A 26,214-nucleotide genomic window follows, 5' to 3' on the forward strand; every position below is an offset into this window, starting at 1 on the left:
CTATTTCTTTCAAACATCATAAATTATACTGAAAACAAAACCCAAAACAGAAGCGACCATATATGTGACTGTCCCTGGGAATACATGGCTACAGTTACGGACCCAAAGTGCTGAGAACGGACGATTTTGAAGTCATGGGTCTTAAAAGTAATCACATGTTCAGACTTAAATTTAGAATGCTGTTTACAAATTTCTTACTCTAATACAATTCATTGAAAATTCTTTTTTGTATCTGGCAACTTTAGTCATGTTTTCCCAAAGACAGTCACATATGCTAAATGTTCAAGAATATTAGAAAAGTGGTGTCCATGGAAAACTCAATTTAAAGCAGTGGTCTCAAACTCCAACCCTTTACAGGGCCACATTTTGGATTTGTAGGTACTTGGGAGGGCCTCAGAAAAAAAAGTTAATAAAGAAATGACCATTTTGCATGAGGTAAAAAACTCTTTATAGTTTACTAGTATTTTAGCCCGTTAGTTTATAAATTTTTCCTTTTGGCTAAGTCTTAATAATAATATTGTCATTTATAGCTAAAGAGACATATGATCAAGAAACTGTTTTATTTTACTTTTGTGATTATGATAAATATACCGAGGGCCTCATAATAGTATCTGGCGGGCCGCATGTGGCCCCCGGGCCGCATGTTTGAGACCACTGATTTAAAGTGAGTTAAACAAGGCTCCAATGTGTACACTGTTACCATATATCACCACCAAACATTCTCAGCTGCTTCCCCACTCTGATGTATCAAACTACATGGAACTTTCTGACTAGTAAAGGAGAAATCAAAGCCAACTACTACGTTTACTTTCAGAATTTATTTGAAAAACCTTTGAGACTCCATCTAAAATTATTTTTAAAAAAGTCCAATTACAGTTTTAAAATACTTACAGAAAAACAGCATATCAAAAGGGCGGAACTACACCACCAAAAGCCAGGTCTCAACTGTAACTTCTTTTGTAGGCCGAGTAAAGCTTCCAGTAATGAGCATTTGTTTTACAAAAAAGAAACAAGATATAATCTGAACCTTAAAGTCTCAAAAACATCTATACAGGGAAGAACATATTTTTAAAAAAACTAAGTATGCATTTTAGGTTTTAAAATTAACCCTCCCTCCTTTTATCAAGCCACATTAGGATTTTTTTTATCGCAAACTGCTGTGGTAAAAGCTCCAATGCTCAGAGAAATTTTATGAGCGTCAGAGCTTTTACCGAAGAAGCCGGCGATTAAAAACTCTAACGTAGCTTGATAAAAGTAGGAGTAAGTTTGGAGGCAAATGATTAGTTTACAGTTAATCAACTTTGAATAATTCTTCCTATAGTTTAGTATATCAGAGGAGAGAGGCAACTTCATTGGTGCAAGAAAGAAGGCTGAGATTGATCTGTGAAACTGAACAGCAGCTGTAAACTACTGAACAGTAGTTGTAAATTTAAATATTTTAAATAACTTATTTTATTTGTTTCTTAAATTATACTGTATCATTCTCCATTAGTGTATTACTGAATCTAATTTGCATTCAATTATTCTTTTAAATTCATTCGGAAACAGACCTTTGACATTTACAGTTATATAAAGAGTAAACATAGGTTCAATTTTTAGGTATGGTCATGTCTATATTACATGAGAAATTCATAATTAGAAGACAGATCCATAATATTACATACCATAAGTCCAAAAACAAACTACACATCAAGGAAAATAGACCACTATTCATTTTCTTAGCATATCCTAAACAAAATACACCATCCACAATTTTAAAACATAGTGCTTTTTCAGAAACCCATTTTATGGAATTATAAACAGTACATTCTTTTGCATAATATACATACAGCAACAGTATATTGTAACAGCGCTGTTCAATATATATAAGTAACAAAGCAAAAAAGGCAAAAAAAAAAATTATATGATGTTATCTCAGGAAAAGAGGATAACTTTACTTCTTGCATCAATACAGAATCACATATACCCTGCTGTAAAATATGGTGGTGTTTTGTTTTTTTTAACAGAAGTTGGCAAAAGTCCAAAAGAGATCTGTTTGTGCATATTCTTGCAGAAGGGAAATTGGCTTCTCTCTCTAGATTATCTTCTTGGCCTGTCTAGGTCATCAATAGCTGCAAGTAGCTTCTGCCTTGCCTTCTTGTTGATGTGGGATCCCAGGCAGACATTTACCAGATTGGTCAGCTGTTTTGTGGAGTACTCCTGGCAAAGAGACACACATTTAGTTTCCTTGTAAATAACCACATTAAAACAATAACACGAGAACACATTAAAACATTGCCAAGAACAGTATATTCTCATTTGCAGTCATTTGGGCAGGTAGATATTGTGTATTTTGATTTTCAAAAGACATTTGGCAAAGTACTTCATGAAAGACCTGAGGAAATTAGAAAGTCATGGGATAGGAGGTAATGTCCTATTATGGATTAAAAATTGGTTAAAAGATAGAAAATGGCAAGTAAGGTTAAATAGTCAATATTCTTAATGGAGAAGGGTAAATAGTGGGGTTCCCCCGGGGGTCTGCACTGGGATTAATACTTTTTAACATTTATCAATGATATAGAGATAAGAATAGCTAGTGAGATAATTAAATCTGCAGATGACACAAAGTTGTTAAATTGCAAAAAAGTGAGACTAGACATCAAAATGGCAGAAGGCATTTAATGTGAGCAAGTAGAAAGTGAAAGAGGAACCTGAACTATAGCTATGTGATGCAGGGTTCCATGTTAAGCTTCACGGCCCAGGAAAAGGATCTAAATGTCATTATTGAAGATATGTTGAAATCCGCAACTCAGAGTGTGATGGTGGCGGCTACAAAAGCAAATACAATGTGAGGAATTATCAGGAAAGGAATGGAAAACAAAGACGAGAATGTTTTAATGCCCTTCTAACGCTCCATGGAGCATTTGCACCTCATATATTATGTGCAATTCTGGTTGCCACATCTCAAAAAAGATATAGTAGAATTAGAAAAGGTACAGAGAATGGCGATAAAAATGATAAAAGGTTTGGGACAAGAAAAGCTGGAGAAGAGATGGTTCAGGGGAGATATGAGAACGGTCTATAAATCACTGAGTGGAGTAGAATGAGTAGATGTGAATTGCTTGTTTACTCTTTCCAAAAATCTAGGATTAGAGGAAATGCAATGAAGCTACTAAGTAGTACATTTAAAACAAACGGGAGAAAATATTTCTTCACTTAACGTGTAATTGAACACTGGAATTCATTGCCAGAGAATGTGAAAGCAGTTAGCTTAGCAGAGTTAAAAAAAAAAAAAAAAAAAAAAAAAAGTTTGGATAATTTCCGGAAACAAATGCCCATAAACCACTATTAAGATAAGCTTGGGGAAATCCACTGCTTATTCCTAAGATAAGCAACTTAAAATCTGTTTTACTCCTGGGGATCTTTCCAGGTATTTGTGATCTGGGTTGGCCTCTGCTGGAAACTTGGATACTGGGCTTGATGGACCTTTGGTCTGTCTCAGTATGGCAACTCTTATGTTTTTATGACTAAGCCATAAAGAATTTTAAAAAATACAAAAACAAAAAATAGTACTTTAGAATCTCAGTTATCCAGCACCCATGGGGATTGGTTGATGCCGGATAACTCTTTTTGTGTTGATAGAGAGTGTGTTAGAAACCTTGCCTAACACAGATCTCAATTCTCCCCTTCCCTCCCCTCCACCCTGAAGCACTAGCATGGCAGCGGTCCTGAGCCGCAAAGCCCCAATGCAGCAGAAGCAAGCAGCATTCTTGAGCTGCAAACCTCCTTTCTCCCTCCCTCCTTTTCTTACCCGAAGCGGTAACTGGTCAGAAGGCGGCAGAGCTCAAAACAGGCTGCTCGTGGCCAGCTACGGTAGAGCCTTTCCTCTGATGCATTGGAAAGAAGAAAGAGGAAGGATAGGAATAAGATTGGAGAGGTTGTGGTTTGGTCTGCATAGATGGGGTAAGAGTTGCCTTTGAAGGCCAGGTCTGGGATTGATATCCCCAACTGTGAGGAAGATAAGGAGCAGAATGGTGTGGAGAAAAATGGATAAGGCATAATGAATCCAATTTATGTAACAATTTGCAAGGACCAAAAACATTTCAGGATTTTTATGACGTTGAATTTGGAGGGTAAGATGTTAGTCTCTCATATTAAGATTGGGGCAACAATGCTGTCTGTAGCAGGTACCAAACTCTGGAATGCACTGCCTGGTATTCTGCGATTCTGTGATGGGAGACTGAACTTTAAGAAAATGTTGAAAACGCAATTATTTGTCAATGCCTTCATGTAGCTAATGCTATTTTCTGTTAATGCTCTCGTCCTGTAAATATTTTTATGGGGTTTTGTCTTTACATCTTGTAGGATGAATTTAAAAGAAGGTTTTAATAATGATATTGCTAGTTAATGTCTTATTCTGTTTGTCTTGTTGAAACACGTTTAGCATTTTAAAATACGTATGCATGCAATTTTGTAAACCGCATAGTTTCTATGCGATATATAAATTTTTAAATAAATAAATATATACTATATCTATATGCACCAAGATTCATACTTACAAATTGCTCCACCAATTAAAATCACAGTATGTAACATGAGCCTTTTAGGTGCCGCTGTACTGAAAATTTCATACCTTCTCAGTTTATTGCCAATCAGTTTTCCTTGCACTATAATGGTCACAGTACATTTCTATAAATGTGCAAATATTTTCAGAATAATTTAAATAATTGGTTTTGTTTTGTAAAGTTGCTAATTTCTAGCACTTTTTGTGCTCACAGTCAATTTATTTGGTCATTTTTTCGAGAAAAGGGATGGGGTGAACCAGGGAAAGTTCCTGTGCTATGTATGTGAAGCTTCCCCATTAGGTAGAGGAAATGAACTCTGCAAAGGGGACTTGGCTGACTCTTTAAGAAAGCTAGTGGAACAATGAGTTTGCTGGACTGGATGGGGTTGTAGAAATTGTTTTGCTGAGAAGAGGTAGGAATGAAAGAGGGGTGGGGGAAGCAGGAGGGGGCTGCTGCAGGCTGAGAAAAATATCTGGCAGCATCTGCAAGTACTACCGTGTTTCCCCGAAAATAAGACCTACTCCGAAAATAAGCCCCAGCATGATTCACCAGCAGCAGCGCTTTCCCCCCACCCCCCTCTCCCCGCAGCCGAACCCCTGCTGACCCTCCATCCTTCCCTCCCATCCGAACCCCGCCGACCATGAGACCTACATACCTCCCTCCAGAGCAGCGTTGGTCCGGCAGCAAACACGCTGCTTGACAGCCTTCTCCCGCTGGGGCCTTCCATGTTCCGCGTTACTGATACAGCAGTGATACGGCTGAGGGAATTCCACAGCGGAAGAAAGGCGCGAAGCAGCCTGTTTAGAGTGCTGCCGGCCTGACGCTGCTCTTGAGGGAGGTATGTACGGCTCACGGTCTGCGGAGTTTGGATGGGAGGGTCAGCGGGGGTTCGGCTGTACGGCAGGGGCAGGGTGCTCAAGGGTTCTGCTGCATAAGGGATGGGAGGGAGGGAAGGAAGGATAGAAGCTGGGCAAGGGTTCTGCTGCACAGGGGGATGGGAGAGATAGAAAGATGCTTCAGAGGGAAGGCACAAGGGGATGGGTGAGAGGTGAGGAAAGATGCTGCACATGTGGAGGAGAGAAAGGAAAGAGGAAGAATTTCGGTGAAGGAGAGGAAGGGAGAGATGATCATGTACATGAAAAAAATAAGCTCTACCCCAAAAATAAGACAGTGTCTTATATTAATTTTGGGCCCAAAAAACGCACTAGTTCTTGTTTTCGGGGAAACACGGTATTCGTGATGATGACAGAACCTGTTGAGAAAAGGGACAATCATTATAGGAACAGATAAGCAAGTATCAAAAGACTATGGGCCTGTTTTACAAAGTCACGCTAGCGGCTGCTGCGCGGCAACAGCCCTGAAGCCCTTTATATCTCTATGGGCTTTGGGGTCGTTAACATGCGGATTTGTAGAAGAGGGGGTATATATGTCTGAAGAGCGAGAGCACGTGCATATGCTTATGTTTGTGAGTCTTAACAGAGATACTGTGTGCAAATCAAGGCAGTTTACAAATCTAAAACAAAATCCAAGACGAAGACAGAAACTATAACATTCGATAGGACAGTAAGAGAAAGAGAGAACGGGGGGGTTAGGGTTAGGGTTAGGGGGGGGGGGTGTGTTAAAGCTGGTTAGGAGCTGTGCTTTCACCTGCCCGCCATAGCCTCAGCAAGTGGGGTGGGGGATGGGGGTAGAGAATGACACAGGGACAAATTTTTCCCCATCCCTGCAGGAACTTGATTTCCTTGTCTCGTCCCCCTGAGTTTTGTAGATGTCCCTGCCCCATTCCGGTAAACTCTGCCTTAACCACACAAGCTTCGAACACTTGTGATTTTAAAGTGTTTGAGCCTTGTGTACATGAGTTAACTAAATGAAGGAAAGAATCTCAGAATTACCACTCCAAGGATCATAGTGATATTATCCGTGTAGGGAATTGTATCTTTCATCGATCCAAAACCTTCATGTACTACATGTCATATTTTTGTCACTTTAATAAATGATTACTACTCAAAAGTTATTTAATACGTTATAGAAAAAAAAAATTTTCTTAGAAAATTTTTTTACTGATACCAATCAGCTTGTGCATTTTGCACCATAGAAACACAATTTGTAGTCTCGACCAATGTTAGCGGTTCTAGACACTCAGGGCCTGATTCTCTAAAAGTGCGTCCCGATTTTAGGCAGCTGTAGGCGTCCTACAGCTGTCTAATCAGCCAATCGGGATGCACGTTTAAAAAAAAAAAATGCTCCCCAGGCAGGCCGCCTATATTGAAGGCGAGGCCCGCAAGACACCTAGGCCCTGATTCTGAATAGGACGCCCGGGAGAGGCGTCCTATTCAGAATCGGCCTAAACTAAACCCCGATTCTGTAACCGGCGTCCATGTTACAGACGCGGGTTAGAGAAACGGGTTAGATTAGACACGGCCCGCTACACTTATTGCAGCAAGATTAAGTCTAGATTAAGTCAAGATTAAGTCTTAGATTAAGTCTAAGGTCTGTTTGGCCAATCAGACCTTAGATTAAGTGGGGATGGGCGGACCCACTATGCCTAAGGCCTGATTGGTCCAGGCTTCTAGAGCCTGGTCCAATCAGGCCTTAGGCTTCGGCGGGTTGGGCCGGGAAGGGACGGGCCCGCTTCATTTCGACGAGGCGTGCCTGCCGGCTCAAGACGTGCAAGACCCATCTAAGAACAGGTTTGGTGGAGTGGAGGTTTGGGGGTTGTTAGCGCCGGGGAGGGGGGTGCGTCTTCGGGCAGGAGGGATTGGGCACCCTCCTGCCAGATATCGATATTGTCCAGGGGGGGGAGATCGGTAATGTCGGGGGGGGGGGGGGGTCGGTAGTGTCGGGGGCGGTCAGTAGTGTCGGGGGGGGGAGGTGCGTCTTCGGGCAGAGGGTTTGGGCACCCTCCTGGTCAGGGGGCCGCGGCCCGCTATACTTATAGCGGCAGAGAGATCCCTTGCCGCGATAAGTATAGCGGCCGCGTCTACTTACAATGTAGGCCAGCATTTTGCTGGCCTACATTTTAAGCTTCTCCTCTACTAGGGAGACGCGTAGGGCCGCCTAGGTTCAGCCTAAGGCCCACCTAAGGCCCTTAGACGAGCTTAGGCATCTTGCGGGTCTCCCTAGGCTCCCGGAGGCGCCTTCAGGCTTGCCTGGGGAGCATTTTTTTAAAAAAAACGTGCATCCCGATTGGCTGATTAGACAGCTGTAGGACGCCTACAGCTGCCTAAAATCGGGATGCCCTTTGGAGAATCAGGGCCTCAATGCTATAGCTCAATACTGGGGATGTACATCAAAGACTCGATATGAGAAAATCAACATTTTGTGCAATATAGAATCACAACCAGGAGCTTGCAGGAAAGGGACAGGAAAAGAACTCTTCGGGAAAGGAAAATGAGTTCCCGTGGGGACAGGGAAAAATTTGCCCCTTGTCATTTTCTAGTGGGGGGGGGGAGGGAAAGGGGGCCAGGAAAAGCTAAGGAAAAGTGATGGGTTTTCAGGCAAACTCTAAAATAGGGATAGGAAAACTTGAATCTAAGTTCAGAGGAAGTGCATTCCAGAGGGATGGGGCAGTGAAGAAAAATGATGAGTACTTAGTTGATGCTAGTCTAGAGCAGCCAACAGAAGGGGAAGATAACTTAATACTAATAGAGGAATACAGAGAATGAGCTCATCGGTGGGGAACAATCACAGGGGAAAGGTAAGGGGAAAACCTGGAATACTGAACTCTGTGTGTTAATGTCAAGATTTTGTGTTGAATTGTGAATGTGATTGGGAGCCAGAGGTAGTGTTTGAAAAGAGGAGTAATATGGTCTGAACGGTATGCATGAGAAAGAAGACATACGAGTACTACAGTGTTTTGGACAGTCTGCAACTTCTTAAGAATAATGAGAGAAAGATATTACAGTTATTTAATTTGGAGGCTATCAAAGCACAGAGGAGAGTAGCAAACGAGTTGTCATCAAAATAAGGATGGAAAGAGCAGAAGGTGAATAAGGGATAGAAAAAAAAGACTTAATGATGGAGGATATCTGATCACTCCCAGATAAGTTATGGAATCTACCTTTCTGCTCACCCCTCAAAATAAAAAATAAAAAATCTATTTTGAATAAATTTTGCCTTTGTGTTGAAGGCTTCTTTTTCCTTGAGGTTGCGCATATATATTTATAAAATCTACCTCAACTTATTATGGGCCTGGCTAAGGCAAAAGGGTGGAAACAGAAGTAATTTAGGTTTGATATGAATGTGAAGACTTGAAAAAAAATCAAGACTTTTTTTTTTTTTTAATTCTTTACTGTTTTAATATTTATGTAGTTGAATTCACATTTACCCCTTATTCTACAATCTTGCGAGCCCAACTTTTATGTTCAGTGTGCATAATTGCACGGTTATAAAATACCTACAGTTTTGTATGTAACTTAATATATAAATTCGCTATTAATTGTTATTTACAGCCAATTATTGGTGAGAACTGGTGTTAAATTGCCCATGCATAACTACTAAATTGCGCAAATTTTTTAGTGCATAACTGCTAGGGGCTATGGATGTGGGAAGGGCATGCCCAGCACTTACATGCTAAGTTTACAGAATACTGATTGCTATTCACACCACTGTAACATGCAAGCAAGGACATTTACACCAGCTGTTGACATAATGTAAGCCTAAATGTTGGCATGTAAATGTGAACTTACACTTGTATTCTACAGTGGCACTTATTTATATAATTCCTGAAATATAATTTGTGCTTAGCATGCAGCTTTCAAGAGCCTAATTATAGGAAACCTATAGAGCAGGGGTAGGGAACTCCAATCCTCGAGAGCGTATTCCAGTCGGGTTTTCAGGATTTCCACAATGAATATGCATTGAAAGCAGTGCATGCAAATAGATCTCAGGCATATTCATTGGGGAAATCCTGAAAACCCGACTGGAATACGGCTCTCGAGGACCAGAGTTCCCTACCCCTGCTATAGAGGAAGGTGCCTAAAGTTAGATGCTGGGACACTATGTGCTAAGCACAAATTCTATAGCAGCAATTATGTACACGGATAACTTCAAATTAGTGTCAATTAGCTGCTAATTTATCAATTAAGTTAGGCACACAACCGTAGCTATTCTATAATCTGCATGTGCAATTTTACATGCCTAGTGTAAAACTGGGCACATAAAATTAGAGCATGAGGGGGGTTAATGTGTAGATTAATGAAAAAACTCTCACTTTTAATGTATTTTGAATTGGATTTTTTTTTTTTTACATAGAAAAGATTAGAAGACTTTTACAAAGCACTGTAGCAGAACTAGAAAAGCAAGAAAAAATGGCAAGGAGTATTAAAGGCTCCTTTATGGAGAAAAGGTTAAATAGTTTCAGGCTCTTCAGCTTGTAGAAGTGATAACAGAGGGATAAGATAAGATATTTATAGAATTAAGAGTGGTGTGGAGCCTATCATGAAACTATTCACAGATCTAAAACCAGTAACAGCAAACATTTTTTCTGGATCCTGTGTTCAAGACTAGTCAGCTAAGTTTAAAGTTTCTGGAGAACAAGTCTATTAAAAGTTATTACCCAGGCAGACAAAGGTTGCTTCTAGTCCTGAGCATCAGAGGGTGATCTCCACAGATACTTCCATTTAACCTGGATTACTTATTGTCAAAGAATGAATGCTGAGCTTGACAGACTATTTGTCTGATCTAGTATGGCACTTCTTATGATTCCTACAGAACTTGCACAACTGCAAAATAACATGTTAAGGTACAGTATAATTATGGTTTCTACTATTACATGTTTATAAATTTTAATTCAGGTGTTTAGTTCCCAGCAAATTATGGGTTCTTTGAGTGTACAAAAATAAATCAGTGTTTATTCAAAATGTTAGATATTGCCCTTCATCAGAAAAGTCAGAATGGTTTACCAGTGTGTAAGCTAATAACATTAATAATAATAATGATGAAGAAAATGGAGGAATCCTAAGAGGCCAGGTATGGCTTGCTGAAACCCAGTCCACAAAGTCGTCATCTCTAAAAGCTGAATTAAAATAATAAGCCTTCAAACCAGAGGTTTTCTTGTGTGTAGGCAATATTGCTTAGAACCTTTTCCAGTGCAATCAAATATGTATGTCACTTAGGCATTTCAGTGAAACATATTGGCAAAGTTATCCCTGAAGACCACATATAAGATAAATCACTTTATAAAGAATTAATGCTAAATCACTTTTAAATCATATTTAAAGTTTGGGCAATAAAAATAGGATCCGGAGAGGAAACAACACTTAAAGCCTGTGGCAATGAATTAATGGAGTCTAAGGTGGTGTTTCTGAGGGTCATATAAAAATATTTATATATAAAATTGTTTGAATGAGAACTGGAGGTGGAACAAAAAGAGATTGTTCTACATTTGGACTTAAGCATTGTAAGCATACAACAGGTACAAAACTAAAAGGAGGATATCAGACAAGCCAGGGAAGGGTAGGAGACTACTAGGAGAACAGCAGGTTTTTTTGTTGTTGTTGTTTTATATTCAATGAAAACCTACTATATATATATATTTTTTTTTATCAGTGTTTATTGGTTAAAACTCTAAATATAAGTAAGTTATTTTTCAAAGCTATGTGACAGTGGAGTAGTGATGACACAAGTTATATAATACACAGTGACTATATGACTGTGAAAAGTTTCTGTTTGAAAAGATAAGTGGATAATAAATGTACTTATACCTAGTATTTGGCAGTGTTGAATAAAAACAAATGTTTTCCACTAGCTTATACTCACCAGTCTTTTACTGACAAAAATGCATTTTCTAGGCATTTGTGGATAACCTTGAGCTCATATGACAAAGCAACAATTCTATGACATTTAAACTCATAAGTTGAAATGGAAATATATATAATAGATGAGCTTCTTTCAGGAAAAAAAAAACAGTGATTTAACTTGAACACAGTTAGTTCAGAATATCACAAAATTCTAGAAGCAGAAGATTGAACATGTAGCCATACAAGCATTTGCTCCACTGAGGCTTGTGCGGTTAAGGTAGAGCTTGCAGGAATGGGACAGGAACAAAACTTGCGGGGACGGGAAAATTGAGTTCCTGTGGGATGGGGACAGATTTCTCCCTATGTCTATCTCTCTTTCTTACTGACATGAAAAAGGACATTGTACTACTTGAAAGGGTCCAGAGAAGAGTGACAAAAATGGTTAAGGGACTGGAGGAGTTGCCGTACAATGAGAGGCTAGAGAAACTAAGCCTCTTCTCCCATGAAAAGAGGAGACTGAGAGGGGACATGATCGAAACATTCAAGATAATGAAGGGAATAGACTTAGTAGAGAAAGAGAGATTGTTCACCCTCTCCAAGTTGGAGAGAACGAGAGGGCACTCTCTAAAGTTAAAAGGGGATACATAGTATTAACAAGCATTCACATATGTGAAGTGTATCAAGCAATAAGAGAATAATCTTGTGCCAGTATATATTGTTGGTATTGTATTATATTAATTACAAAATCAATAAAACTCTTTGAACTTAAAAAGGGGATAGATTCCGTACAAACATAAGGAAGTTCCTTCTTCACCCAGAGAGTGGTAGAAATCTGGAAAGCTCTTCTAGAGGCTGTTATAGGGGAAAACACCCTCCAGGGATTCAAGACAAAGTTAGACAAGTTCCTGCTGAACCAGAACGTACACAGGTAAGGCTAGACTCAAATGGGGCACTGGTCTTTGACCTAAGGGCTACCGCGTCTGGACCACTGGTCTGGCCCACTGGCCCACTGGACCCAGCAGTGGCAATTGTTATGTTCTTATGATAGGAAACATTTTTATCCAGAACTTTCCATCTACTCAGTTAAACTTCTAGCTTAATCAAAATAAGGAGTGGTATCTTGCACCTTGGACTTTCATTCACAGTCGATGTTCCCCCCTCTTTTATATTGTTTCTCCTACCAAACATAACTAATCTGGGCATTGCAGTAAAGGTCCGTGACTAGGGCCAATGAATATCAGCTCCTTCTAGAACTCTGCTATTAGAGGTCCATTCCCTTAAGGAATGACCATAACTTTCTCTCTCCCCAAGGGCTGCTATTTTTTTTTTCTTTTAAATGATCAAGATAGACTGGTCACCCTCTGGATTGGCTCCATTCTGTTTAGAGGTGTGAAAAAAAAAAACTGTACACAATACTCTAAATGAAGACTCACCAGAGACTTATACATAGGCACTATCACCCATTACAGATGATCCTGGAGAGCTAAGTGTCACAGAAGCAGAGGAAGGCCACAGTGTCCTTTAAGATACCATAGTGCCAAGAAAGACCAACTAATCTACTGAGCTTGCCTGGGAAGGTTGCTAGAGTTTTATCTGCCACCTAAAGCAATGTTGATCACCTGTTTCAGGTGTTATTTGAGGATAGCAGGTATATATTCTCACATATGGGTGACGTCATCCACAGAACCCGGCACGGACAATCAAAAGTGTACTGCCACTTTAAATTTTAAGGACCGCCCATATCACGCACATGCCTGTACCTTCCTATCCGATGTTGGCTTGTGGGAGCTGAAGTTCAGTAAAATAGCTAAGAAGTAAACTAGGGGAGGTGGGCAGGTTGTGCCTTTGATCTTGTTGATCATGACATTTTGCTAAGATGCCTTGATTCAATCAGCATTTCTGGACAGTTATTGAACTGGTTTACAGGTTTCCTGAAAAACCATATTTACCAGGTCTACAGTGAAGGAACTCTTTCTCAGGCTTGGTGTAATCCCTGTGGAGTTCCACAGGGCTCTCCACTTTCCCCTTCACTTTTCAATGTCTATATTCTATCCAATTTAAAATTAAAATCGTATATAAAAGCCAAATATCTGCCCAAAATAACAAACTTCTCTATATAATGACAGGGGTTGCCATACAACTCATTTTGAGGAATTGGAAGAACTGTGATAGATTAAATTACACTTTCTGGTGGGAATCTCTCTGTTATACTTTTAAAATGGAACGTTCGATGTCCGTACAACAGGAATGGTATAAGAAATTTATGGATGTTTGGGAACCATTGACAAAGTTCTGTAAGGAATGATAATTGATTTTATTTTATCGACCCTTAAGCACACACATCCAGGGTGGGTGGGAGGGGGGAGGGTTTTGCATTGGAATTTCATTCCTGTAGGTATGTACTTTTTCTGATTATTTGATGGGGGTGGGTAGGGGGGAAATGGTTGTACATTAATGTCTGTAAGTTAATGTGCATTTCGTGTAAACTTATGTATATTGAAATTGTTTGCTTGCACTATGATAGTTTGGAAATTTAATAAAGATTTACAAAAAAAAAAAAAATCGTATATATACGTGGATGATATAACAATCATTATTCCCATTATCTCATTGACTCAAGAGATAGAACATTTCATTTCATCTGTCCTTATTAAGATAGAACAATGGACTACACTGGGAGAGGAAGGCAACAGAGTGTAGTGATTAATGGAGATCGCTTTGAGGAAAGGGATGTTAGCAGTGGTGTGTCTCATGGTTCTGTTCTTGGGCCTGTTCCTTTTAACATTTTTATAAATGATATTGCTGAAGGGTTGTCGGGTAAGATTTGCCTCTTTACAGATGATACCAAAATCTGCAATAGAGTAGACATGCTGGATGGCGTGAATAACATGAAGAAAGACCTGGCAAAGCTTGAAGAATGGTTTGAAATTTGGCAGCTAAAATTTAATGCTAAGAAATGCAAGGTCATGCATTTGGGCTGCAAAAACCAGAGGAAACAGTACAGTTTAGGGGGTGAAGAACTTATGTGTACAACGGAAGAGCGGGACTTGGGTGTGATTGTATGTGTTGATCTTAAGGTGGCTTAGCAAGTTGAAAAGGTGATGGTGAAAGCTAGATGGATGCTTGGTAGCATAGGGAGAGGTATGGACAGTAGGAAAAAGGAGGTATTGATGCCTCTTTATAAGACTGGTGAGACCTCATTTAGAATATTGTGTACAATTCTGGAGGCCGCATCTTCAAAAAGATATAAAAAGGATTGAGTCGGTCTAGAGGAAGGCTACTATAATGGTGTGTGGTCATCATGATGAGGTATATGGGGACAGACTTAAAGATCTCAATCTGTATACTTTGGAGGAAAGGTGGGAGAGGGGAGATATGACAGAGTTGTTTAAATACCTGTATAATATAAATGTGCATGAGTCGAGTCTCTTTCATTTGAAAGGAAACTCTGCAATGAGAAGGCATAGGCTGAAGTTAAGAAGAGATAGGCTCCGGAGTAATCTGAGGAAATACTTTTTTTACGGAAAGGATGGTAGATGCATGGAACAGTCTCCCGGAAGAGGTGGTGGAAATAGAGACTGTCTGAATTCAAGAGGGCCTGAGATAGGCACGTGGGATCTCTCAGAGAGAGAAAGAGATAATGGTTACTGTGGATGGGCAGACTAGATGGGCCATTTGGCCTTTTTCTGCCATCATGTTTCTATGTTACACAATTTAAACTAAAACTGAATTTGGAAAAAACTAAGATCTTTTTGGCAAGTCCCAATAACAAAATTGAGAATACCTCACTGAGATTAAATGGGATAGACTAGACATGGGCAACTCTGGTCCTCGAGGGCCAGAATTCAATCAGGTTTTCAGGATTTCCCCAATGAATATGCATGAGATCTATTTGCATGCACTGCTTTTAATGCATATTCATTGGGAAAATCATGAAAACCCGACTGGATTCCGCCCTTGAGGACTGGAGTTGCCCACCCCTGGGTTAGACTATCCAATAATTCCACAATTAAAATTCTTGGTGTCGTTTTGGACCAAAGCTTGACTTTTGAAGACCATACCAATTCCCAGAACAAAAAAATGTTTTTTCACTTTATGGAAACTTCATACTATTAAACATTACTTTGACTTTCCTTCTTTTCGATTACTGGTTCGATCTCTGATCTTAAGTATCTTGGACTACTGTAATATAATCTACTTGGGATCTTTTAAGAAAACCACTAAGAGACTGAGAATCGTCCAGAAAGCTGCAATTCAACTTATTTATGATCTCAAGAAATTGGATCACGTAAACCCTTATTACAACTACCGTATTTTCGCGGATATAACGCGCGCGTTATACGCGTTTTTACGTACCGCGCATACCCCTCGCGCGTTATATGCGTGAGCGCGGTATACAAAAGTTTTTAAACATAGTTCCCACCCCGCCCGACGCCCGATTCACCCCCCCAGCAGGACCGCTCGCACCCCCACCCCTAACGACCGCTCGCACGCGCTCCCACCCGCACCCGCATCCACGATCGGAGCAAGAGGGAGCCCAAGCCCTCTTGCCCGGCCGACTCCCCGACGTCCGATACATCCCCCCCCCGGCAGGACCACTCGCACCCCCACCCCGAAGGACCGCCGACTTCCCGACAATATCGGGCCAGAAGGGAGCCCAAACCCTCCTGGGCACGGCCCAACCCGACCATGTGCCTCAGGACGCGCCCCCAGGTGGGACCTAAGGCTCCAGGGCCTATTCTGATTGGCCCACGCGCCTTAGGCCCCACCAGTAGGCGGAGCTTTAGGACGGATGGGCCAATCCGGCCTCATTCCTTCGTTGGCTGCCTGCCGGACAGGCGGGTTTGGCTCCCGTCTGTCCGGCCAACTACCAAAGGTACGGGGAAGGGGGGTGGGGGGGTCGTGGGGGTCGGCCAGGGGGGTCGCGGGTCGGCTGGGGGGGCGGTCGGAGGTTCTTGGGGGGGGGCGGTCGTTGGGGGGGGGAGGGGGGTTTGCGTCGAGGGCAGGAGGGCCTGGGATCCCTCCTGCCCATAATGTAGTGCGGGGTGGGGTTAGGGGGTCGCCGTGGCCAGGAGGGTTTGGGCTCCCTTCTGGCCCAACTACACAAAGGTACGGGGAAGGCGGGTGTTGGTGTCGTGGGGGTCGGCCAGGGGGGTCGCGGGTCGGCTGGGGGACGGGCGGAGGTTCTTGGGGGGGGGTGGTCGTTGGGGGGAGGGGGTTTGCGTCGAGGGCAGGAGGGCCTGGGATCCCTCCTGCCCGTAATGTAGTGCGGGGTGGGGTTAGGGGGGTCGCCGTTGCCAGGAGGGTTTGGGCTCCCTCCTGGCCCGATATTGTTGGGGAGTCGGCGGTCCTTCGGGGTGGGGGTGCGAGTGGTCCTGCGGGGGGGGGGGGATGTATCGGACGTCGGGGGGGGCATCAGGCTTTCAGGATGGGGACAGACCTTCAAGGGGGGACAGGACTTCAAGGGGGGACAGTGCACGGAAAGTCAGGGGGGGTGAACGGAGAGTCGGGACAGCGCACGGAAAGTCAGGGCAGTGCACGGAAGTCAGGGGGGGGTGAACGGAGAGTCGGGACAGTGCACGGAAGTCAGGGGGGTGAACGGAGAGTCGGGACAGCGCACGGAAAGTCAGGGCGGGCGAAAGGAGCGTCGGGCATCATGCGCGGTATACCCGTGAGCGCGGTATACAAAAGTTTTTGTACATATCATCGTGATTTCTGCGCGCTATACCCGTGTGCGCGTTTTACACGGGTGCGCGTTATATCCGCGAAAATACGGTATATTGGTTGTCTGTAGAGGCAAGGGTTATGTTTAAATTTGCTTACCTCTGCTTTTAAATCTTTAACAGGTTCATCTCCGATTTATCTATTACTGTACATCATTTTACATTTTCAGGCATAACCTGCACTCGCAGTGCTACTTGTTTGCCTTCCCATCCTTGAAGGGTTGTATTTACAAGAGATTTCTCGATAGAACATTATCATTCCAGGCTGGCAAATGGAATAAATGTTTAACCAAATTCATTCCAAATATATTTTCTTATCAAACTTTTAGAAAGTCAATTAAAACTTACCTTTTTGATAAATTTCTGACTCCATTTCTATCTTGATGTATCTTTAAACACTTTATGCTAAATTTGATTAATCTCAATTTGTTGATGTAATTTTGGAAGCTTTCTGTAATATCGCTGTCTATATACAGTCTCTTGTTCTGTAAAGCGCATTGAACTATTTGTGGTATTGCGGTATAGAAAAATAAAGTTATTATTATTATTCTACCTGCTATCTTTGGAGAACACCTGCTACAGATGAGTAATTTTGCTTTCTCTGAGGATATGCTGTTATATATTCTCACATGTAGGACTCCCGAGCTGACAGGAGGGTGTGAATAATATTAGGCAGGATCTAGTGAAGCTTGAAGAATGGTCCAGCAAATTGATAACTAAAATTACTAAAAAATGAGGGTCAAGCACTTAATCTGCAAAAACACAGAAAGGTATAGTAGAGGTGGTGAAGTAATTCCATGCATAAAAGAAGAGTGGGATTTGGGGATGATTGTGTCTGATGATCTCAGGGCAAAAAAGGTTAAAAAAAAAAAAAGCAATGGTCAAAGCCAGGAAGATGCTTGGGTGTATAAGGAGAGGAATGGCCAGTAGGAAAAGGGAAATGATAGTGCCATTGTATAAGTCTCTTGTGAGGCCTCATTTGCAATACTGTGTGCAATTTTGGAGACCATACCTCCAAAAAGATATGAATATAATGTAATCTGCTACAAAATTGGTTAGAGGTCTTTGTCATGAGTTGTACGGGGACAGAATTAGAGACCTGGAAAAAAATGAGAGAGGGAGGATATGATAGAGCCGTTTAAATATCTCTGTGGTGTTAATGTACAGGAGATAAGTCTTTTTGAAATGAAGGAAAACGTCAGAGGAGAGGGCACAGGATGAAGTTAAGAGGTGATACACTCAGGAGTAATCTAAGGAAATACTTCTTTACAAAAAGGGTGGTAGATGCATGGAATAGTTTCCCAGTAGAAGTGGTGTCTGAATTCAAGAAAATGTAGGACAGGCATGCAAGATCTCTTAGGGAGAGGAGAAGATGATGAATGCTGCAGATGGGTGTATTAGACTGGCCAATTGGCTTTTATTTGCTGTAATGTTTCTGTGTTTCTATTCCTTTAAGAAGAGGGTTAGGATTAACCAACATGAGTGTAGCAAAACCCAAAGGGTTGGAGGGAAAGTTGGCATTTAGGTAGAGAATAAATTTTACAGAACTGCTTGCCCAAAGTGACTATCCCTTCTAGAATGATTTGCTAGACAGTAATGGAAAGTGAGGACCAAGTGACTGCTTTACAGATAGTAACATATAGTAAATTATGGTAGATAAAAACCCAAACGGTCCATCCAGTTTGCCCAACTGTACACTCTATAAATTAATGATTTAATTTAAATTGTCTTTTTTTTTTAGATTTTTCTGGGCCAGAAACCCAAAGCTCTGACCAGTACTGTGTTTAGGCTCCATCTACTGGAGGCTCCATCTAAGATGTCCTCAATGGGAGTAGAATGAAGATGGGCTACTGAAATCTCCATGGCCCTACCTTTGTGAGCAATGACATGGCCATCAAGGGTCAGTCCAGCCTGAGCATATGCAAAGGCAATACAGTCCGCTAGTCACATGGAGATGGGTCTCTTGGTAACAGGAACACCCAGTCTGTTAGGATCGAAGGATGTGAAGAGTTGAGTGGGGTTCTATAAGGTTTGGTGCAATTTAAGCATTTATTTATTTAAAAAAATTATAAACTGCTTAAAACCAAAGCAGTGCACATGAAAAACATAAATAATATTGAAACAAACAAAATGTCCCGAAAATAGACAAAATCTGATGTTGAAATTAATACGTCAAATTACAACTCCTACCATATTAAACATCTCTCAGTATAGCTCCGATTAGGTTGATGACCTCCAACATCACATGAAGGCATCTACGAATAGTTGAGTTTTTAGCTGTTTCTTGAACCTCATATGAGTAAGCAAGAGAAGGTTTACAACCCAAGGGATGTAAAACTGCTTTACCAGCGTGAAAATGTGACCTTGGAAAAGACAGGTAGAACTATAGACTGGTTGAGATAAAATTCAGAGACAACTTTTGGCAGGAATTTTGGATGTGTATGAAGTACTACTCTATCATGGTAGAAACTTGTATAGGGTAGTTCAGATACTATTGCTTGAAGTGCAGTGTGCAGGCGTAAGGGCTACAAGGAAGATCACTTTCCATGTAAGATGTTTTGAGTGAAGTTGATAAGGGCTCAAAAGGAGACTTCATTAACAACACTGAGATCCCAAGCAAAATCTAGCATGCAGAGGTATGTGACAGGGTGGAGATTTTCTGACACAGGTGAATTAGATTGTCAACTCCCTGTTGAGATAGAAAAGCTCAAACCTGAGTAGTGTCCAGAAGAGCCCCTATGAACTCTAAGATTTGCGTGGGTTGAAGGTGTGACTTTTAGTAGACGAACTGTGAAGTTGATGGCATGCTGAGCTTGCTGCCGTGAAGAAGCTTGATCAATGAGTTGTCTAGATAAGGAATGACATAAAAACCCCATGAGTGAAGGGTTGCAACTACCACAATTAGGCACTTTCTTTCTCCCTGCCCTCCCCTAAGCCACTGCCGCCATTGGGAAACAGGCCCCCAAACCACCGACGCCGAGTTCTGAGCTCTCCCTGCTTCCCGACGCAGTACACAGAAGCGCCAGGCCGACCAGCCTTCCACCTCAATGTCAATTCTGACGTCGGAGAGGAAGTTCCGGGCCAACCAGGCAACGATTGGCTGGCCCGGAACTTCCTCTCTGATGTCAGAATTGACGTTGGGGTGGAAGGCTGGTTGGCCCGGCGTTTCTGTGTCCTGTATACTGTGTTAGGAAGCAGGTAGAACGCGAAGGCAACACAAGTCTATCACAGAGCCCGGGATGTGCTCCACGATCGATTCGTGTTGTCTTCGCGATCTACTGGTCGATCGTGATCAACCTTTTGGTCACCCCTGGTCTAGAGGTATTAAAGAACGTGTGTGACGATTAAGATTGTGAAGCTTGTATCTTAGACCAGTGTTTCACAACTCGGTCTTGTAGTACCTCCTTACCAGTCAGATTTTCAGGATATCCACAATGAATATGCATGAAAGAAATTTGCTTATAATGGAGGCAGTGTATGCAAATCAAGTTTATGCATTTTCATTATGGATATCCTGAAAATCTGATTGGTAAGGGGGTACCTCCAGGACCAAGTTGAGAAACACTGCCTTAGACAATGTTGTCATGCAGTCATTGTGGGTTTTTAAATCTTTTCTGTAGTCTTCTTGATGTCACCAAAAAGATCCCTTATACACAGGACATTGGTGGGGTGATCCTGGACACTGGTGTCCAAATCAGAGATACGGAGCCAAGCTTTTGGCGCATAGCAATAGAAACTGCTGAGATCTGTGAAGTGCCATCAAAAGAATCAAATGTTGATCTGACCATATACTTCCTGGTCTCTAACAGATCATGGATCAGATGCTGGAATGATTTAATATGGTTCAATGGAAGAAGTTGTTCAAGGTTTGTTAGCTGTTTAATTAGAGACTAGCTTGGAGGCTTGAAATACTCGTCTGCCAAACGTGTCCAATTTTCTGCCCGCTCGCTTAAAGGCTGATTCAACTACTAACGATTCATATTGTAGCTGGGGTTTGTCAAAGCCGGGACAAGTCTGAATCCTGTATAAAGAGCTCCACTTACATGGAGTCACAGGGATAGAAAAGGGGTTTTCTCTGTTTTTAAAAAGAGCTTCTTTTATGCGTTTGTGTAGTGGCACTTTGATGCAGTCTTTAGGCCACTTTACATAGTCTAAAGCCTTATGAGCTCGGTATGGGGTTCTTCTTCAGACTCCATGTGCTTGGTCCATCTGTCTAACAAAATTGGTAAAGAACAGACTTTCCGGTTGAGGAGATGGAGGTGATGGATTTGACGGTATCCCATAAGACTCATCAGCAAAATGGTATGGGTAATCCTCAGAAAAGTGTGGTGAGAAATCTGAGTCAGAGTCCTTGACTGATTAGCAGCGATAGGAGCATCGAGATCATGAGGAACAGCGTTGAAGAGGTGCTTTGCTCCCTGGATGACGACACATGCATTGAATGCCATTTTGATGTTGGAGTTCGATGTCAATGTGTGTGGGCTCAATGCTCTGAAGCCTTGTCTGATGTTCAGGCTAGACTGAGGCCAGGACTGATGTTGCAAGAGGTTGAATGGGGTGTGTCTGCAACAGTGCGTGAAGCTGTTTCTGCAGCGATGGCACTGGTACTGATATTGATAAGGGTTCAATAGGCGCTTGTTGAGTTGTGTGTTGAGGCACTGGGAGGCCTCTGAGGAGACATCAACTGAGTGATAGAGATCATTCATCAGGGCGTCAATGCTTAGAATGCATTGATGGTGTAGACATCTGAGATGATGCCGATGCCTTTCTAGTAGGGAGACATGTTTGTGCTTCATAGCTCACTTATGAGGCCCCCCCGAAGCCAGCAACGACAAAGATGAAGATGTAGAATGAGTTGTCGATAGTACCGGTGTTGATGCTGGAGTTCAACGAGGTTGAGATTATCCACGGAGAATGTATGTTACTTTCCTCATGATTTCTTAGATATGCTCCCTGTGTGTATAGTGGTGGGGTGTTAAGTACACAGCACAAATGTTTTATGCTTGTTTTACATCTTCCTGCCTGTTAGGGGTCCTCATTCCAATATCTCTAAAGTAAGCAAGAGTCTCTGTACTTGGGTATTTGGTACATTAAAAATTTAGTACCCTAGGAACAGAACAAGTCATTTCTATACCACATAAGCGATAAGTTCAATGTGGTTTACAAAATTTAACAAATAATACAAACTAAAGAAAATTGATTAATTTGCAAACAAATGTATCTTCAGTTGCCTTTGAAAATGATTGTAAGACATGGAACTCAATAACATACATAAATCTAGGCCTGCTGTTCCTTTTTCCCCTGATGATCTTCCTCTCCCTATATATCCAAGCATTTTTCTGGCTTTTTGTTGTCTTTTCTACCTGTTTAGCCACCTTAACATTATCAGATACAATCATCCACAGGTTTTACTCTTCTTTACTGCACAGAAATTTTACATCCCCTATATTCTACTGCTCTCTTAGAGGTCCTTTTACTAAAGTGCTATAAGTGCTAGCATGTGCTTACCGCACATTAAAAGGCTTGCTGCAGGACATGCGCTGGTGTTCCACAGTAAAATGGCCAATTTGCATGTGCAGACTGCGCGCTAATAAACTTTTGTATTTTTCTTAGAAGGGGGTGTGTTCGGAATGGAGAGTGTGCATTGCTGCACGCTAATTCATTAGTGCGGGGCCCTTAACATAGAAATAGACGGCAGATAAGGGCCACGGCCCATCTAGTCTGCCCACCCCAATGACCCTCCCCTACATTTCTCTGTGAATAGATCCCACGTGTCTATCCCATTTGGCCTTAAAATCAGGCACGCTGCTGGCCTCAATAACCTGAAGTGGAAGACTATTCCAGCGATCAACCACCCTTTCAGTGAAAAAGAATTTCCTGGTGTCCCCGTGCAGTTTCCCGCCCCTGATTTTCCATGGATGCCCCCTTGTTGCCGCGGGATCCTTGAAAAAGAAGATATCTTCTTCCACCTCGATGCGGCCCGTGAGATACTTGAATGTCTCGATCATGTCACCCCTCTCTCTGCATTCCTTGAGTGAGTACAGCTGCAACTTATCCAGCCGTTCCTCGTACGGGAGATCCTTGAGTCCCGAGACCATCCGGGTGGCCATTCTCTGGACCGACTCCAGTCTCAGCACATCCTTACGATAATGCGGCCTCCAGAATTGCACACAGTATTCCAGGTGGGGCCTCACCATGGATCTATACAATGGCATAATGACTTCAGGCTTACGGCTGATGAAACTCCTGCTTATAAGAACATAAGAAGTTGCCTCCGCTGAGGCAGACCAGAGGTCCATCTCGCCCAGCGGTCCGCTCTCGTGGCGGCCCATCAGGCCCACTGCCTGAACAGTAGTCTCTGACTAATTTTACAAATTACCTCTAATTCTATCCCTCTAACCTTACCTCTACCCTTATCTGTACCCCTCAATCCCTTTGTCCTCCAGGTACCTGTCCAGACCCTCCTTGAAGCCCTGTAGCGTGCTTCTGCCTATCACATCTTCCGGTAGCGCGTACCATGTATCCACCACCCTCTGGGTGAAAAAGAACTTCCTGGCATTTGTTCTAAACCTTTCCCCTCTCAATTTCTCTGAGTGCCCCCTTGTACTTGTGGTTCCCCATAATTTGAAAAATCTGTCCCTGTCCACTTTTTCTATGCCCTTCATGATCTTGAAGGTTTCTATCATGTCTCCTCTGAGTTGTCGCTTTTCCAGCAAGAAAAGCCCCAGCTTTTTCAGTCTGTCAGTGTATGAGAGGTCCCCCATACCCTTTATTAGGTTAGTTGCTCTTCTCTGGACTCTCTCAAGTACCGCCATGTCCTTCTTGAGGTACGGCGACCAGTACTGGACACAGTACTCCAGGTGTGGGCGCACCAATGCACGATACAGTGGCAGGATGACTTCCTTTGTCCTGGTCGTGATACCTTTCTTAATGATACCCAACATTCTGTTCGCTTTCCTTGAGGCTGTGGTGCACTGCGCCGACGCCTTCAATGTTGTGTCTACCATCACTCCCAGGTCTCTTTCAAGGTTGCTCACCCCTAGCGGTGACCCCCCCATCTTGTAAGTGAACATCGGGTTCTTTTTCCCAACATGCATGACCTTGCATTTACCTATGTTGAAGCTCATCTGCCACTTTTTGGTCCACTCTTCCAGCGTTGTCAAATCTTTTTGGAGGTCTTCACAGTCCTCCATGGTTTTGACCCTGCTGTATAGTTTAGTGTTATCCGCAAATTTAATAACCTCACATTTTTTCCCCACCTCCAGGTCGTTAATAAATATATTGAACAGAAGCGGTCCCAGCACCGACCCTTGTGGAACTCTGCTCGTGACCCATTTCCAATCTGAGTAATGGCCCTTTACTCCAACCCTCTGTTTTCTGTCCGCCAGCCAGTTTTTGATCCATCGGTGGACCACCCCTTGCACCCCATGGTTCCATAGCTTCCTTAGCAGTCTTTCGTGTGGTACCTTGTCGAAGGCTTTTTGGAAGTCAACCTATGATTTGCCTTGCCTTGGATGAAGCTTGCTCCACTTGATTGGCAGTCTTCATGTTCTCATTGACGATCACCCCTAAGTCTCGTTCTGCTTCAGTTCTTGTTAGGATCTCGCCATTAAGGGTGTAAGTCTTGCATGGATTTTGGCTGCCCAGGTGCATGACTTTGCATTTTTTGGCATTGAAGCTGAGTTGCCAGGACTTAGACCAGCGCTCCAGTAGGAGTAGGTCGTGCATCATGTTGTCGGACATTGAATTTATGTCTGTTGTGCTTTTGCCCACTACATTGCTTAGTTTGGCGTCATCGGCGAATAATGTTATTTTACCTCGCAGCCCTTCTGCCAAGTCTCTTATAAAGATGTTGAATAGGATCGGGCCCAGGACCAAGCCCTGCAGCACTCCACTGATTACCTCCATCATTTTGGAGGGGGTGCCGTTCACCACTACCCTCTGAAGCCTACCTCCAAGCCAGTTCCCAACCCATTTTGTCAATGTGTCGCCCAATCCTATAGAACTCATCTTGCTCAGCAACCTGCAGTGTGGTACGCTATCGAATGATTTACTGAAGTCCAGGTATACGATGTCCAGGGACTCCCCAACATCCAGCTTCCTCGTCACCCAGTCAAAGAAGCTGATCAGGTTGGATTGGCAGGATCTCCCCTTAGTAAATCCATGTTGACGGGGATCCTGTAGATTCTCCTCGTTCAGAATCGTATCCAATTGGCGTTTGATTAGAGTTTCCATTAGTTTGCACACTATTGATGTGAGACTCACCGGTCTGTAGTTTGTTGTCTCCATCTTGGAGCCTTTCTTGTAGAGTGGAATGACGTTAGCTGTCTTCCAGTCCAACAGGACGTTACCCGTACTAAGGGAGAGATTGAAGAGCGCGGATAGCGGTTCCGCCAAGACATCACACAACTCCCTGAGCACCCTGGGGTGTAGGTTGTCAGGCCTACAAAATAGGTGGCAGTAGCAGTAATCTATTTTAATGGCCACACACTAATGGCAAAGTTAGTGTGTGGACATTAATTAAGAAAATGAGAAAATTAGCCTATTTCCAGCAGCAGCATAAATGGCCTTGGCGTATGGCAAAGATCTGCAGTAAGGGACACTCTAAGACCACATTTTTTTGTGGCTTTAGTAAAAGGACCACTTAGTTTTTTCTGCCCAAATACTTGTCTCTGCATATTTTAGAATTAAGAGGCATGGAGGGGCATAATCGAAAGGAACGTCTAAGTCCGTTTTCGTCCAAGTTGCAAGTTGTACAAACATATTTCGAAAAATATGTCTAAATTATTTTCCGTTTTGAAAATCGTCTAACTATATGTCATGCCGATCTGATCGTCCAAGCTGCTAAATCGTCCATCTTTATACCACATTTTCGTCCAACTTTTCATCCAAGGCAAAAATGCCTAAAAACAAACACTGGACATGGGAGGGGTCTACAAAGTGATGGACTGGACAACCAGACTTGGCACCTAAATAGTGGGGTACCTTACAGGGCACTGCTGTGAACTTCACAAAAAGGGTGCCTTGCCTTCCATCTTACTACAGCTCCCTTATAGATAATGGTGAGGCCCCCAAACCATCTCCAAAATCCCCTAGACCCACCTATCTACCACCCCAATAGCCCTTATGGCTGCAGAAGCCGCTTATAGGGCAGAACAAAAGGGTTTGGTTTTTTTTAGGGGAGTGCACATGTTTAACCAGCAATGC

The 26,214-nt window shown here is 42.5% G+C and overlaps 1 protein-coding gene across 1 annotated transcript in view; it reads right to left on the minus strand.

Moving 5' to 3' along the window:
- Positions 1 to 543: 543 nt before the first annotated feature.
- Positions 544 to 26,214, minus strand: part of VPS50 (VPS50 subunit of EARP/GARPII complex) — a 337,660-nt gene continuing 311,989 nt past the window's right edge. Inside the window, 1 exon segment of the mRNA XM_033931131.1 lies at positions 544 to 2,199. Within this exon segment, the coding sequence (XP_033787022.1) occupies positions 2,080 to 2,199 (120 nt within the window). The 3' untranslated portion in view covers positions 544 to 2,079.

The sequence above is a fragment of the Geotrypetes seraphini genome, chromosome 2 (genome assembly GCF_902459505.1).
Source record: "Geotrypetes seraphini chromosome 2, aGeoSer1.1, whole genome shotgun sequence".
NCBI classification, from domain to species: domain Eukaryota; kingdom Metazoa; phylum Chordata; class Amphibia; order Gymnophiona; family Dermophiidae; genus Geotrypetes; species Geotrypetes seraphini.